The following is a 15,159-nucleotide window of genomic DNA, read 5'->3' as shown; positions in this document are numbered from 1 at the left end:
AGCTGACCCTTCGCAGTTTGCAACAAGGGAACTTTACATTTTTACTGTTAACATAAATATTAACATTAACAAACAATAAAGATGGAAAATGGCAAACTTCTAACAGAGAGTGCACTGGAAAGCACTCAATAATTTTTTTTTTCTTAGTTTGCCTTGCTTGCAAGATTTTTTTTATCACAAGCCATTCAATTCAAACTCATTTTTAAAAAGTTTTTTTTTTTTAAATAAGTAATGAATAGAATATTTTATAATTTAAAAAAAATAGAAGAAATTGATATGCCAAAGAGATAACATTTGGAATGCGTGGAGACTTCAAATGCAAATTGACAATGCAAAGAAAAGAATTCCTTTATATTTAACCCGTTATGTGTTGTGTTATTTATTATAATGTACTCTAACTAGAATTGTTACAAAATTTTGAAATAAAAAAAAAAGAATGGTTTTCTTTATTTAATTATTTCCACATTAAGAAGGAATTGATTTTTTTAAAAATTGTTTAGATTACTTGTTTCATTTCTGCAAAACTTAGTCAAGAGAAAATTCCATAAGATGAAGAGTGCCAATTTTCTAGTTCAGCTTCTGATAGTGTTTTTAGAAATTCTTACGAGACTTAAGCATACAGTTTTTCAACAAAATACTTTAGAAAGAAAAGATCTTTACCCATTTGTTTAAAACATTGTGTACCCCAAACATTTTGACTGGCCTTAAAATTTATTAGCAAAATAAGTACATCATTCATCATGCTCTGGCAACAATAAAAAAAAATGAATTAAATAAAAAATACTTTAAAAAAAACAACTTATATTTATTATGTGTAATCATAACAATTAGTTTGGATCAGTCATGAAATTATTTTGGCTATAGACCTAGACATAATAAATCAGTGCAATTAGAAATATTTTTACCAATTGATTTTGTTTAGTTTTTAGCTTTCTCAATGTACTATGATCCTATCACTTGTCTGGACCAGTTGGGAAAAGGGAGAGGGAAGAAGGAGGTATCTTAGTGAATGTTTACATAAATGCATAAAAAGATTCAATCAGGGTTCAATAGACCTCAAGGGGACTAATCCAACTTATACCACCACAACTGTCAAGTACAATATCTTTCACTTGTTCAAGATACCAAACAAAATGATAAATTACCAATAGTTAATAAAAAAAACTGGTAAAATTTTTTATTGATTCTTGTGTTGTCAAGTAAAAGAAATAATTGTGCTAAATTTCAGCTTAATCTGAGATAAGGTGTTGGAGAAATAATGTGTAGAAACAGAGAGACAGAAAGAAAGAAAGACAGACAAAGAGACAAAGTGAGTTGATATAAGCTTTGTAAAAAGAAAAGGAAAAGTGGTTTGAGTGCTATGGACAAGTCCCAAAAAGCTCGCGGAGTCTGGGAGCACATGATGCGCCCTAACCGCACTTCCCAATGGTGAAGGCTGCCTTGGCCTAAGCAAGCTATCATAGCACAGACCAGTGTCCCATTGGCTCATATTCCACATGGCTCAGGCCAAAGTTTGACTCACGTTGCCCCATGAGGAAGAAGAAGAGAAACATATTCTTTTGACTTCCCCAGAAGTGCTGATCTCTGTCTCAACAGGTCTGGGAAACCATACATTTTAAAAACCTGTATGGTGACATACACGTACCATGCAAAACAGAAGGGAGTTCTGTCCAGGGCTTTAGTAAGAGAGGATTTAAATCTCTCAAGCCCTCACTCAAATGGAGTTAATGATGATGTTACCTTTCAAAAGAGCCTTCAGTATGGCCAAATCCACATCTTTAGCAGAGTTTTTGGAGTCCAGCTCAAAGACAGAGAGTAAATCTTTCCTAGCACAACACTCCTTTACCCAAATGAAACATTTCTCAATCTCCAGCTCTGCCACACCAAAGGAAGACTTGATCATTTCTTTGATTTTCTCCTCAGCATCAGGATCTAAAGTGTTGATTATTCTAAACAATGCAAAGCAAAATAAAATTAAATAATTATTAATGTAAATATGCAGCCACCTTTTTTTTAAAGTTTCAGTTTATAAACAAATAATTTGTAATGAAAAGAGACTGCTCATTTACTTTTTTCCAGATTCTTCCTGCTTGACTTCTTCTTCTTTGGTATTCTGGTAAGCATATGCCAAAATGTCTGCAGTTTTACCAGAGCCCTGAAATAGTAAAACAGGTGTCTTCAGCTTAATTTTACAAATGTGACTTATTGGCAATATGAAATTGGATAAAAATACAAATCTAGTAAAGGTTTTAAATTTAAAAAAAAATCACCTTGATGACTACAGTTGGCGTTGTGCTCTTCAAGGCAGAGTAAACAGTTTCCAGTGTCCCAGGTCCACCTTCTAACACAAGCAAGCAAACAGGCACAGTAATGGCATCTACAACAAAAAACACATAGGTGAACCATTCAACAAGTAATAAATTGAACTAAGCCAATAGTGGTTCCAAGCTATGTTCAATGTAAAGAATTAATTTTACACAAAATTGAGATTGCGCTTAAAAATTAATACTTATAACATTTATAAAGCTCCCACTCAAGACCTCAAAGACTACTGAACATCATCAAAGTTACATTGGCCTATGCAGTTAGTTGCTGAGAGAGTGCTGGTTGGTAAGCAGCAACAACACTCAACCACAGGGAGTCCTTACATTTTAAACAGCCTCATTTTCTACTAAACAAATAAATGTCTACAAATTTAATATGGACAATAGTCTTGGATGCCAACTTTGTTTTAAATGGTTTTGACACATATCACAGCTTAGCATTGACAATTTAAAACTGAATAGCAATCATATTAGGTTATCATGAACATTTTAGCTAATTAGTTTGACAGTCTGTGCAGTAGCTTTGGAAACAAGAGCTCTGTTTCAGATTAATTCATATCAGTATCATTTCAGTCAATGCCTCCTATGTGTTATGGGTGCCCTCAACTTAATCTACCATTTTTGTGTTTCAGGTCTCAGGTTATCTGAGTACTTGAATCTGAAAGAAATTGCCAGTTAGTCTAATCTGTTTCTGTTGAACAGAGACAGTTAATGACAGAAGTCATGATTACAGTATAAACTCATTCTTTATATCCTCTCAATTAATGGCATTTGATGGGATACATTGAATCCCCCCCATCTTCTGCTTTCCTGTTTTGCAAACATACTATAAAAGAATTAGACTTTTTAACAGGCATAATTTTGCAGCAGGAACAATTGTTTTCATGTTTTTTTTTGTTTTTTTTTAAGGTCTTAGTATTACGCCAATTCATCTGGAGATACACAAAGCTGCTATTTATTTTTGACAATCTTAAAGCATCCAATGTGGTATGATTTCTTTCAATTGCTAAGATGTGTGCATACATATTAGTAGACATTAAAAATAAAAAGCAAAATCCTATTAATCAGGAAAACAAAACAGAGCCAATAAAATATAATTATATGAGTTCATACAAATTCGTATTTGCTTTAGAAACTAATTAGTAATCAATACAAGTATAAATAAAATTTAAAATAGCACTGAAGTTCTGAAGTATTTAGGTTTTAACTCATAGATAATCAACTTTTTTATTAAAATTAGTCCTTTTTGGTTTTCGAAAATATCCCAAATAACCATTATAAAAATATACTTCAAATTAATTTTGTTTTCCTTTTTATATATTTAAATATTTTCTCAGTTTCAATTCTCAACATTGTTTTGATATAAAAAAAGAACTATTGAAACGAAGGTAAAGTTTATCTTAAGTGATATCATTTTAGACTATCACCACAAGGAGTAAGCTAACCTGTTCCAGTCTTTCTTTTACTGATTGCTTCTTCCAGCTTGGCTCTAAATGGTATCTCTACAGTGAACTGGTGTTGTGTGCCATTGTCCACTAATATAAAATGAGAGTGGTTAGGATCCAAAAATGATTGTTTGGGCTTGACTTCGCCATGGATACTATATTCTACCGGGTGGTTGCTGTCTTCCTGTAACAAGAAGTTTCGAACTAATTCATATGTTAACTTTATATCTTAATTAGTAAATGACACATTTCATACATTCTCCTTAATCGTCAGTCACAAAACGTTAATCGTCAGTCACAAAAACAGATGACTTTTACATTATCTGCCCAATAGATTGCAAGATCTGGAACTTTACTTTAATTTTTTTATTTAAAGAATATTCCATTGAAATAGTTGCAAATGTCAATTGGCATTATATTTACTATAATTAGGAAAATTACAGATGTTTCTTCAAAAATGGAGATAGGTAGCCCTAAGTATATGAGTAAAAGTAAAGCTCTCTTTTCAGATCTTGCAACCTATGAGGCAGATGATGATGATGTAGAGGTCATCTGTTTCACTGTGGCACATGGTTAACATAGGGGTCATGTGGCCAGCACAATGATCAACTGCCTATACTTTTCCACGACTTAAGTCAGGTACCAATTAGAACTGGTTGAAATAGAGGTGCCCTAAAGATCCTAAAATTAAAAATCCCAGTCTTTACAAGGATTGGAACCTGGGACCCTGGTTCAGAAGCCAAAGAGCTTTACCACACAGCCACCAGACCTCCTCCAATGTGTGAGGCTTTCACCGACTTATAACTCGATAACATATTTTCTGAACATTTATAATGTTCATTACATTGAAATGTTCATTACAAAATCAATTAATGTTACAGTTAAAGAATGTGCTAAAGCAGCATGAGGAAATGTTAAGTGTTAAAAGTAGCATAGTAACTTTCAAATTATATGCTCACATCTTTTCTGATAAGCAGCTCCTTATTCTGTACACAGCCCCAAGTTGCTATACCAATCGTAGTTACTCTTCCCTGGGACGTTAAACCAAAGTCTCTGACAGCTTCACCAACATGTTTCATTACACCAGCGTAGGTGCCTCCAGTGACAATCCATGCACCTGCAAGTATAATAAAAAAAAAAATACTCAAAACACTTTTTTGTTTTAATTTGATTTCAAAACATCTTCATTTTTTTTTCTCGAAAGTCTGAAACAATTGTTTCAATTATTTTGTTAACACTTTGGCAGTGAGGTATGTAGAATTTCTGGTATAGCTAGAGATGAATTTTAAATTATATTTGCATTTTATGGAACAGGTTATTATACACAATGGAAAAGCTAGTAGGTAGAAAGATGTTTGTGCCTCTGGATTTTAATATTTGAAAGCACTTTTAAAATGGCTAGTTCCATGAGTTTTAGAAGAGACTTTTATATAGTATTGTTTCCTATTAGAGCCTTCATAATCAGCTACACCCATGGATAAATTTCTTTTGCTAATGAATAATTATATAATTAATTTTTTATGGAACAAAAGGTAAAAAAAAAAAAGTAGAACAATTTAATAAGTTAAACCACATATATGAAATCTGAACTATACATTTTAACAACTATGTTTTGAATTTCAGGTAATGACTAATGTACCTGTGCTCTGTGCTGCTTTCACTAGGCCTCTTCGGAACACTTCTTTCAAACGAGCCTTCATGTTGAAGTTCTTTGCTCCTCCTGTGACAGATATCAGCAAGTTAGGCATTTCCATCTTCCAAACTTTTGTCAAAAGGTCCAGCATGGTGTCCATGGGTGTGTCCACATCAACTCTGACATACTGGAAAATATCAAAGAAAGACGTGTTAGCCTGACCAAAACATAATGGTAACATTGATATTGAGCTAATAGTAAAAGTTGCACCTATATAACATCTCTATTGTCATATTGATAATAGATCTAGATCTACACTCTATAAACTAAGTTTACACAAAATAAATTTTAAGGATAATTGTAAGACAGAATCTAAGTATTCTTTGCATCCTTATATTTGAAAAATGTGTTTATACTATTTATGTTCAGTTGGTACAGCCTTTCTCTTCTTGAGGGAGGGATAATGGGGGTTTGCACAAACTTCAACATCAAGAATTAGAATTTTAAAAAGACTCAAAAAAAACTTTTCAATGACAGCCATCTTCTTTCTTAAATTTCTAGGAAATGAGGAGTTAACTCTGGTGTGAGGAGAACTAAAGTTAAAAGTGCTTCAGAAGATTAAGGATGAGTGCAGTATTTCACATGACCATGCAAATCCAGTTCCACATCTAATGAGGACAAAACCATTATCTGATGGAGGTCTAATTGTCTTTTCATCATCAGCAACATCGACAAGAGCCCTAGTATGAGTCTCAAACATGTGTCTCACGATCTTAGAAAGAGCTCTTTCTTTCAGTGGCCATATGCTTTCTTCTATCTCAGTGGGAGCAAATTGTGCTGATTTGATCATTATAGCATTTTCAGGAGTACCTCTGATATGCCATCTTCCTTTAAGCTCAACAAAAAAGAGCATCTCTGGTTTGTGGTTAACCCCTATGTTGGATAGGTGTCTGACCCAGTGCAGCTGTCAAATGGTAAGTAGTGTTTCTAAACTGTCCACATTAGCATTTATAGTTCACATGAAAAATAGACTATAAGTTTAAAGACAATGTAAAGGAACTATTTACAAAAAGTAACATTACAAATAAACAAGCTAATATCAAAATAATTGAAACTTTTAGATGATTTTGCCACCAGCATTGAAACAATGACAATCATGGACATATAAATAATGGCATTTTAACAAGGAAAAACATTTATATAAAGCTTGATAGTATCTAACTTCAATGGAACAAAAGTGTATTTAGCTCTTTTGTCAGAGAGTATAAATAATGCATTCAATGTAAATGAAAAATCCATTAATCAATATATTAATTTAAAATATTGATTTCATAAGCACACATAACTTATAAGTTCTGATTCAATCAATGAAAATAATACAGAAAATATTTCCTCAATTTTGAGGATAATACAGCAACAAATATTTCTAATCTACAATTCTAGAGCAAAACAGTTTTTTAAACATACTTTCCCAATTCTGTCTCCAAATCCCACAAACTCAATTTCTCCATAAGCATTGGTTGGAGTTTTCTCTGTATTATCAGATAAACTCCATAAATGTGTTCTACTTTTGCGTCTAAGTGCATTTTTTGAATGCTCCTTTTTAAGGTAATTACAGTAGCATACTTTATCTTCTTCTTTTCTGGAAAAGAAAAAAATTAGTAAACATTAATTTTTCTAATATATAAGATATTTAGAAATAAAAGCATTTTTTAAATTTCTGTTATAGAAATCAACTAACAAACTTACACTAATGCCTCCTGTTCTGGTTTTTCCTTAAAAAATGTACATTCTCTGCATTTGATATTATACTTAATAAACTGCATTCCTTCATTCTGTACAGAAATTGAAATAAAAAATAAATAAATGCTTTTTGTTTTGAGAAGTAAAAATTTCATTTTAAACCAAAAGAAGTAACAGAAGTAAAAACTATTCACTTTTTTTTTTAGCAACAGGGTATAATGGTTTGTCAATAAATAAAAAGCATTTTATAAATCTTACTGATTCATCACATTCATACTTGTCCATAATTGAGCTTTCTGAATGGCTTTGTTTATCTGGAAACACTTTGGCCATTGTGCTGGTAATGTGCTTAAAAAGGAAAAAAACATTTTTGTTCAGTTCAATTTTTTTTATAGAAATATAAATAATTCGTAATAGATACAAGACAGATGTAAATTAAAGCAGCTAAACCCATAAAGGGCTTTAGAACCACAGGAATAGATGGAATACAGCTTGAACTTAATCCTTAATTAGTTGTTATTTTCTATTAATTATAAGATGTAATGGTGCAATGATGGCCAAAATGACCAGGACATTCGAGATAATGCAAAATTATGTTTTGAAATACATGCAATGTTGTCTAAATTTATCTTTTACATTCATAAAACCTATGTTTCTAGAACAAAAAAAAACAAAATTCAAAAAACAAAAAAATACTTTAAAAAAAAAAACAAAGCTTATAATTATTGTTCTTGTATCAATTAGTTTGGATAAGTCATGTAATAAAATTTGTAATAGATCTAGACTAACAATAAAAAAGTATTATAAAAAAATAAATTATTTACAAAAGGAAAAAAAAAGGAACGACCTGAATTCAAATTTGTGGGATAAAACCTTCTCAGGCTTCTCAAGCCACTGTGCTAGCAGAGTCTATGAGCACGAAAGATCTATTGTTTCTATTTCATGTTTGTGTTCACTAAGCCTTAGATTGCAGCTTAATATAAAGGGGACTCATTCAGCTTATAATACCACTACAGAACCAAGCCTTTACCTACATTATGAAATTCCAGAATTCATTCTTCTGATATCTACAACTCTCTTGTAGTAAGAGGAGTGTGATTCAAATAAAATTAAGAATGAGAGGGATAGGCTGATGCTGAAGTGAGAGACATTCAAGGCAGTAGAGTGTGTACATTTGCAAAGATCTTAAACATCATAAGATCAGCGAGACACTTGAAAGATGTTGAAAGAATGATAGTACACCATTCAGGAAAAATTAAACTGTGTAACTTATGTAAGAAAGATTTGTAAACTCAAGAATTAATTGACAAAAATGTAAAGAAATTTCTTCAAAAGAACATTTTTAATAGATCTAGATCTAGTACCAAATCCTAAGTGATAAAACTGTGGGGAACTGTGTTCATTAATCTATTCAACTGAATATATTATTCTTTCAAAGACGACACATCAAAACAGCGTAATCATTTTTTTTTTTCATATCCATAGAACAGTATTCAAAATTGTATATGGTTCTTACTAAACTAAATGACTATTTGAATACAAAATAAATAGAAGTAAAATTTCCTTTGCCAACCCAAATAGTGAAATTTTAAACATTCTTGAAATTTTCTATTGATTTTTATTATTGTTAAGACTTTTGTAGATATTTATAATTATACTCTACATTATATCATCATCTCATCTCTGCCCGTGGTCCCTTCTGGGGCACAGGCCACCAACCAGCTTCCTCCAGGCATCCAACTGTCCCCACATCTTGCACATCTGCTTGGCATCTGCTTCCAAATCACAGCGCCATGTATTACATTATATCAGTGGTCTTCAACCTTTTTTGGCCTACCGCCCCCTTTTCGAATTTTTTCTTTAAAAACATCCACCAGCGCCCCCCTCTAAGAAAAACAGTTATAAAGAAGCGTGAGAAGGCAAATTTGAACAAAATATCATCTATCTATTAATTTTTATGCTGTCAATAACACTTATCCCGCTTGAGAAACAACTGCATGCCAAAGGCGATTGTCGTGAACTCCTTGGCCTGTGACTGACGAGCTTTGAGATGCCCCTCTCCCCCGTGAGCGCTATAAAGATTTATTCAGGCGCCATTTCGCTCTCACTGGCATAGAGGAAAGTACCTGGCAGCATTCTCTGGCAGCAGATAGCCTCTGAGAGAAACAGTTCGAGAGCTCTTACAAAATCTGCGGGACAAACATTTGATACTCAACGAAAAGCCAGCATACAACGGCTTTGTCTGCATAAATTTCGGGAAAATATGTAGGTTGCAGTTGGGTTTGCGTAGTTATGTGAAACACTGGACTCAGCCGTAATCTTCGGAATTAAAGGCAAAAACAGCCAATATTATCATTATGCAAAAATTATGTCAAATAATTTGCAGTGATTACACACAAAAATTAATTGTAAAGACTTTCTTTCAAATCCTAAGAATAGTCTCCGTTTGAAGTTTTGAATATTAGGGCCTACTGTTTTTAGGTTTAATTGTAAATTTAGTTTTAATTTTTAATATAAATATTATTATTGCTGAATTCACTACAAATTGAAATTAAGCTAATGGTAACCTTGTGCCTCCTGTAGTCTGACAATATTAGAAATTTCAAGCTTTAAGTAAGGCAAGGCGAAGGTCTCCTCTATTTGCTACACCCACTCTATTTCTTTGCTTATTCATTCTTTGTTACGCACTAAATCTAGGTTCACCATGTATGTTGATGGAATAGCTAAAACATAATTCCATTTTCGACCAAAGTTTGGAATTTTACTGAAACATTTAAATGCAGCCACATCTCAGTTGTGGCTCTAGGGGCGTAGCTAGGAAATTTCATCGTTTGGGGGCCAGGGGGCTTGACATCTCTGGGGGCTGATGCGTTTTGCAATAAAAGCAATAATTTGGTCCCCCCCCCCCTTTAAATGGGGGCCCGGGGATTTTCAAATTTCCACCCTCCCCCCACCTTAGCTACGACACTGTGTGCCTCCTATGTTTACATTCTTTTTTACTGAAGACATGATTTTGCACATTTATTTTTTCATGCAACTCAATTTGAACGTCAGTAACAGATGTTTAATAATTGTCATTTATATATATATATTTTTTATTTTAGAAGCGAATCTTAATTTCTTCATAGAGCATTGTTATGTGAATTGCATAGATATCGGTGTCCTTGGGCAGTAATTCATTTGTCAACAAACAAGTTATGTGAGATTGTAAAACTCTTTAAAATAAATTTAATATCTTGATAAAAGAGAAAATGATATTATCAATAAAAGTCAATCTCTTTCCTAGCAGTCGGAGGTTGGTTTCATTCATTTGTGTTAGATGCCTACCATGTAAAACAATTTTTTTAGCCTGCTTTATGTCATCGCCAATCGTTGAATCTTCCCGTTTCTCAAAAAAAAATATTCAAGAGCTTAAAAAACGAGCCATAACCATTAACAAACCCCTTTCGAAATCCAGCGAACTTCAGTTTACAACAAGAGTCTAACACCTTTTTCATCATTTGTTTCATAAAACTGCTGAAAGATGCGCTTATTTTCGGCATGGGTTTGTATTTTATTTACATTTTTATAATTAGATTCAAGTAGAAATGAAATTGTGGGCTAAACTTTTCTTGTGTATCATAACTCACAATGTGAATAGTGAATAGATGTGTTCTTTATTCTATATTACCTATGAAGTTATTGTAGCGTCCAACCACTGATTGTTTCCTATAAGTCCCCATAAGCTACATAACAAGACAATTTTGAAATAATATTTCATCTCTAACAGAAAAAAAGTCTTTTTGTGTTGCACATGTTTAAAAATAAATTTAGTTTTAATCAATTTTTCAACAATATCATAAGAATTTTTAAAAAGCTATGCATTTTTCTAAGAAGCCACTAAAACATATCCTGATTTGCTGTTTTTTGTTTTCAATATTGTTTTAATTGTAGATTTTTATAATTGTTCATGAGTATTCTTAAATTATTTTTGGATATCGCTATATGTTTGTGAAGCCGACCTGGTTTCATAACCTCATCTGAAAATGCCATCAAAGTAGAACTTACTATTTTTCTAGTGGCAATTCCCTAAATCTCAAGGAAATATTACATGACATACCAGTGAGTTTTCGTAACATTTTATCAGTGTTTTTTGTTTTTAAAAAGTTAAATTATTCTATTAAATGTTACCTGTAATGTTTTTTGCAATTAACATTTAAATATTAATATATTAACATATGTAGATAAAATAAACTATAATCTAAAAGGCGTATTACCTACTTTGTTTATCAAATCTTAAACGTTTATATGCCGACTTGGACAATTAATACTCTTCAATCATAGCAAAACTGTAAGAATTTTTAAAATAGAAAATGGGATTCCCGAACTCAATTTCTAACGCTGTTCCTATTCTTAAATTAGAAGCAAGTTAACTATAATTTGTCTATATTTAGTTTAATGTTGAAAAATTTTAAAATTTGTTTTGTTTCAGAGCACCTTTAGTTTCTTCTTTCCACCTTTATGCCCAGCGCCCCCTTACCGCCCCATTTTGTGCCCAGCGCCCCCCTACCGCCCCTTTGGCTCTCAGCGCCCCCCAAAATCTTGAAAACGCCCCCTAGGGGGCGATATCGCCCCGTTGAAGACCACTGCATTATATAGTAATAGGATACCATATAAATAAATAAATTATAGCTTTTATATAGCTCTACTTTCATGCTTATAGCATGCTCACAGCGCTATATATGGTCCAATCTTATTTGTGAACCAGTGAGGGCGGGGTATCTGGGAGAAGGTTTTCTGTGCTGCCTTTAGACGCTCAGTAAACTCCTCTGCTCAAGTTGGTTGTCAAACCTCACGCCCTCTTCATTAGTAGCCAAGTTCAAGTGTACTTAGCCTCTCGACCACATCTCCCACTATAATGTAAACTAGATGTTTTTACTTTTACATTAGTGATAGATCCACAGGCTATATTAGAACACAAAGTCTTTTACTGATGGTAAGTAATATTATAATGATGACAATATAAGAGGGAGTCTTAATTGTTTGACTATGTTTTGTAAAATGTTTTACATGTTTTCAATGTTCTTTGAGAGATGAATAAAATCTACTTCCTATTTTAGTCCAAACCTCCCACAGGAAGACAGGGGATGTCAGACGCAGGGCATGAATCTGGGACCATCAAGATGATTGAATGACATTCCAGGGTACATGACACATGACAAGGCAGGTGTGATGACCGGATAAATAAATTTCAAATAAATGTGGATAAATCTCCTGCAGATTTAGAAAGGACTGGGCACAACGCCATAACTATGATAACTGCCTTAAAATTAGATCTAGATCTACATACTACCAAAATATAATAATTATAAATAAATAAATATAAATATATAATATATATATATAGATCTATATAGATTTTGATCAAACAGAGATCTAGATAAAATTAATAGTAATAAAGAGATGAGACTAGTGGTATACAGTAGAAATATGCATAGATATTAGATCTAGCAATCTAGCATATATATACAGCATTAATATAAAAATTATAATATAACTATAAATATATTATTAATCTAGAGACAGTAGGCCTATATGGCCCTATGCCTATAGTCAAAAGAAATAGAGAGTATTCTAGACTTATACTTAAGTAGTACTAGACTAGTTAGTTATTAGTTAGTGTAGATTATAGATTATTATTATACTAAATTTAAAATTATAGATCTTTATAAGTTCGTTATAAGTTTATAGAAATCTAGTCATTGCAGCCTAGACTAGAGTAGTAGAGAGTCACGGTATACCAGAGTCACTAATAATATTACTAATAATAATATGACTAATAGTAATACTACGACACTAATTAGTAATGAGTAGTTCAGTTCACTCAGTAGTAGATATTGATCAAGATCTAGATCTAATCTAGTCTAGTAACTAGATTTATTACTAGATCATGTAGACTAGATGTAGACTAGTTCAGTTCAGTAGTTTTAATTTTACTCACACGACAGACGACGACACTCGATCAGTAAAACCTAGATCTACTCATCTAGCTAGATTGACTAGATCTAGAACCGTTTTAGATATTCTAGATCTAATTCTAGTACATTCTAAAAATGTTGTATAGAGTATAGATCTACTAGTAAGATTGTAGCTCTTTCTGTTGTATTTGTTCAGAAAGAAGATCTATATAGATTACAGACTTCCATAGCTGGTTGCTCCATGCATGTAAACAATAATGCCGACTACCATACAAAGCTAGGCAAAATCGAACGAATACTGATCTAGTTTAGTAGGGTCAAGATCTAGATCTAAATCAGCACAGTGGATCTAAATATAATATATTTTATTATTTAAAAATATAACATTTATATCATAAAGATATCCTTTTTTTTTGTTTAAAAAAAATGCTTGGAATATGCGAAACTAGTTAAATAAGAGCTTGACAATTTTTTATTTATTAATTTGACAACTCTTTGACTTTCTGAAATGTGTAAAGAAAAATAAATCTTACATTTATTTAATAAATCGGTCTTTAAGCTATTGTATGGATCCACTAATTATTTTTAAATAGAAATAGATCTAGAGACCATCATTTGTGTTAATCTTTTAATCTTTTTTTTTTTTTTAAATGTTGCTATTTTTCTTTGGCGTAATGCTGGGTCAAATGAGTCAGCGATTGCACGAAGGCATCTACATCAAGGTTTCGTTCGGACAGCAATGTGTTCAATCTTGGACGTCAAAAACAAAAGCAATGGTCATAACAGAGCTTCTCTATGCCGATGAATGCGCCCTGCTAGCTCACAAAGAACATGATCTCCTGATCGCGGTCAACGAATCTGCATACGCTGCCGCCTCTTTCGATTTATCTGTAAACCTCGGGAAAACAGAAGTCATGTTCCTGAAGTCATCCAACAAAACCTACTCAGCCCCAAAGATCACCGTAAATGGGAAGCCTGTTAACGTGGTAGACCACTTCACATATCTGGGTAGTATAGTGTCAAATGACGCCTCGCTTTCAAGGGAAGTTGATAACCGTCTGGCCAGGGCCAGTAGCGCTTTTTGACGTCTTCAGACGAGAGTTTGGCGCAATAGGCCTGAATCGCTCGGCCTGCCTACAAAAATTAATGTCTACCAAGCGCTGGTTTGAATAGTAGGGCTAAATTTTCTTTGTTGCTACAAAAAATAAAAAAAGGAGCTGAGAACAGCAACTATCATGTCTTCAATAGTAAGCTTAATTTTGCTAGAAAAAAAAGGAATGAAGTTTTTGTTTTGCGAAAACATTTAAACAGCTAGCTGCTAGAGTTTACATCAATTGTTTGTATTGAACAGAGAAGCAGTGCCAGACACATTCGACTGTAAGAGAAATTCATCAATGAGAACAAGTTCACAGCTTCCTCTTCGCATATCCCTTAGTCTTTTGAATCGTTGGGGCACCACACAAGATCTGTTGACCTACTTTCTCTATTCCTCTGTCTTTTGACTTGGATAGAAACTCTTTCAATGTAATCCTTTTTTTTTTTTATGTTTTCTTCCCATCGCTTTCCTGGTACTGTTTCCTGCATGAAGGTCTATATGAGCCCAGAGGACCTTGTGATATGGCCATAAAACTACACTATTGCCATCTTGTTTCAAACCTCTTTATTAGTTATGCGGCCTTTCTATGTGATAATTAGAATCCTTCTACCATCTCAATCCCATTGCTAGCATGCTCCTCTCTAGTTGTGCAGTTAGCAGGCATACAAGAATGTGGCCATGACTAAGGAGAGCATCAGTCTGATTTTAGTGTCGAGGGTTATGCCGTTATCAGCGTTTTACAAGTGGTGCCGTGGACTGTGCAATTCAGACCAGTAATTCAGGTTTGGTTTCTTCATTTAAAACTGATGACATTTGCCAGAGTTTTGCCTCCAATGTTGATGTCAATTTTGAACTCCTGTTGTCTAGTAATCATAATGTTTTTTACGTCATTAATTTGCGTACTTATGCCGTGGTAGTGTTGCTAATGATGATCAACAAGTCAGCTAGCTCTTCCCAGTTA

At 33.0% G+C, this 15,159-nt stretch overlaps 1 protein-coding gene across 1 annotated transcript in view; it reads right to left on the bottom strand.

Annotated features, from left to right (window-relative positions):
• Nucleotides 1-13,355, bottom strand: part of LOC106052735 (transient receptor potential cation channel subfamily M member-like 2) — a 41,579-nt gene extending 28,224 nt beyond the window's left edge. Inside the window, exons 1-10 of the mRNA XM_056003532.1 lie at nucleotides 13,126-13,355; nucleotides 7,404-7,493; nucleotides 7,152-7,237; nucleotides 6,870-7,044; nucleotides 5,409-5,589; nucleotides 4,729-4,886; nucleotides 3,770-3,953; nucleotides 2,271-2,377; nucleotides 2,070-2,155; nucleotides 1,741-1,949 (exon numbers count right to left, since the gene is read on the bottom strand). Coding sequence (XP_055859507.1) covers nucleotides 1,741-1,949; nucleotides 2,070-2,155; nucleotides 2,271-2,377; nucleotides 3,770-3,953; nucleotides 4,729-4,886; nucleotides 5,409-5,589; nucleotides 6,870-7,044; nucleotides 7,152-7,237; nucleotides 7,404-7,478 — 1,261 coding nt within the window. The 5' untranslated portion in view covers nucleotides 7,479-7,493; nucleotides 13,126-13,355. The remainder of the gene's footprint in view (nucleotides 1-1,740; nucleotides 1,950-2,069; nucleotides 2,156-2,270; nucleotides 2,378-3,769; nucleotides 3,954-4,728; nucleotides 4,887-5,408; nucleotides 5,590-6,869; nucleotides 7,045-7,151; nucleotides 7,238-7,403; nucleotides 7,494-13,125) is intronic.
• Nucleotides 13,356-15,159: the final 1,804 nt, after the last annotated feature.

This window comes from Biomphalaria glabrata, chromosome 11 (assembly GCF_947242115.1).
Source record: "Biomphalaria glabrata chromosome 11, xgBioGlab47.1, whole genome shotgun sequence".
Taxonomy (NCBI): Eukaryota; Metazoa; Mollusca; class Gastropoda; family Planorbidae; genus Biomphalaria; species Biomphalaria glabrata.
The sequence above is the reverse complement of the archived record's forward strand: the minus strand, read 5'-3'. Positions and strand labels throughout refer to the sequence as shown.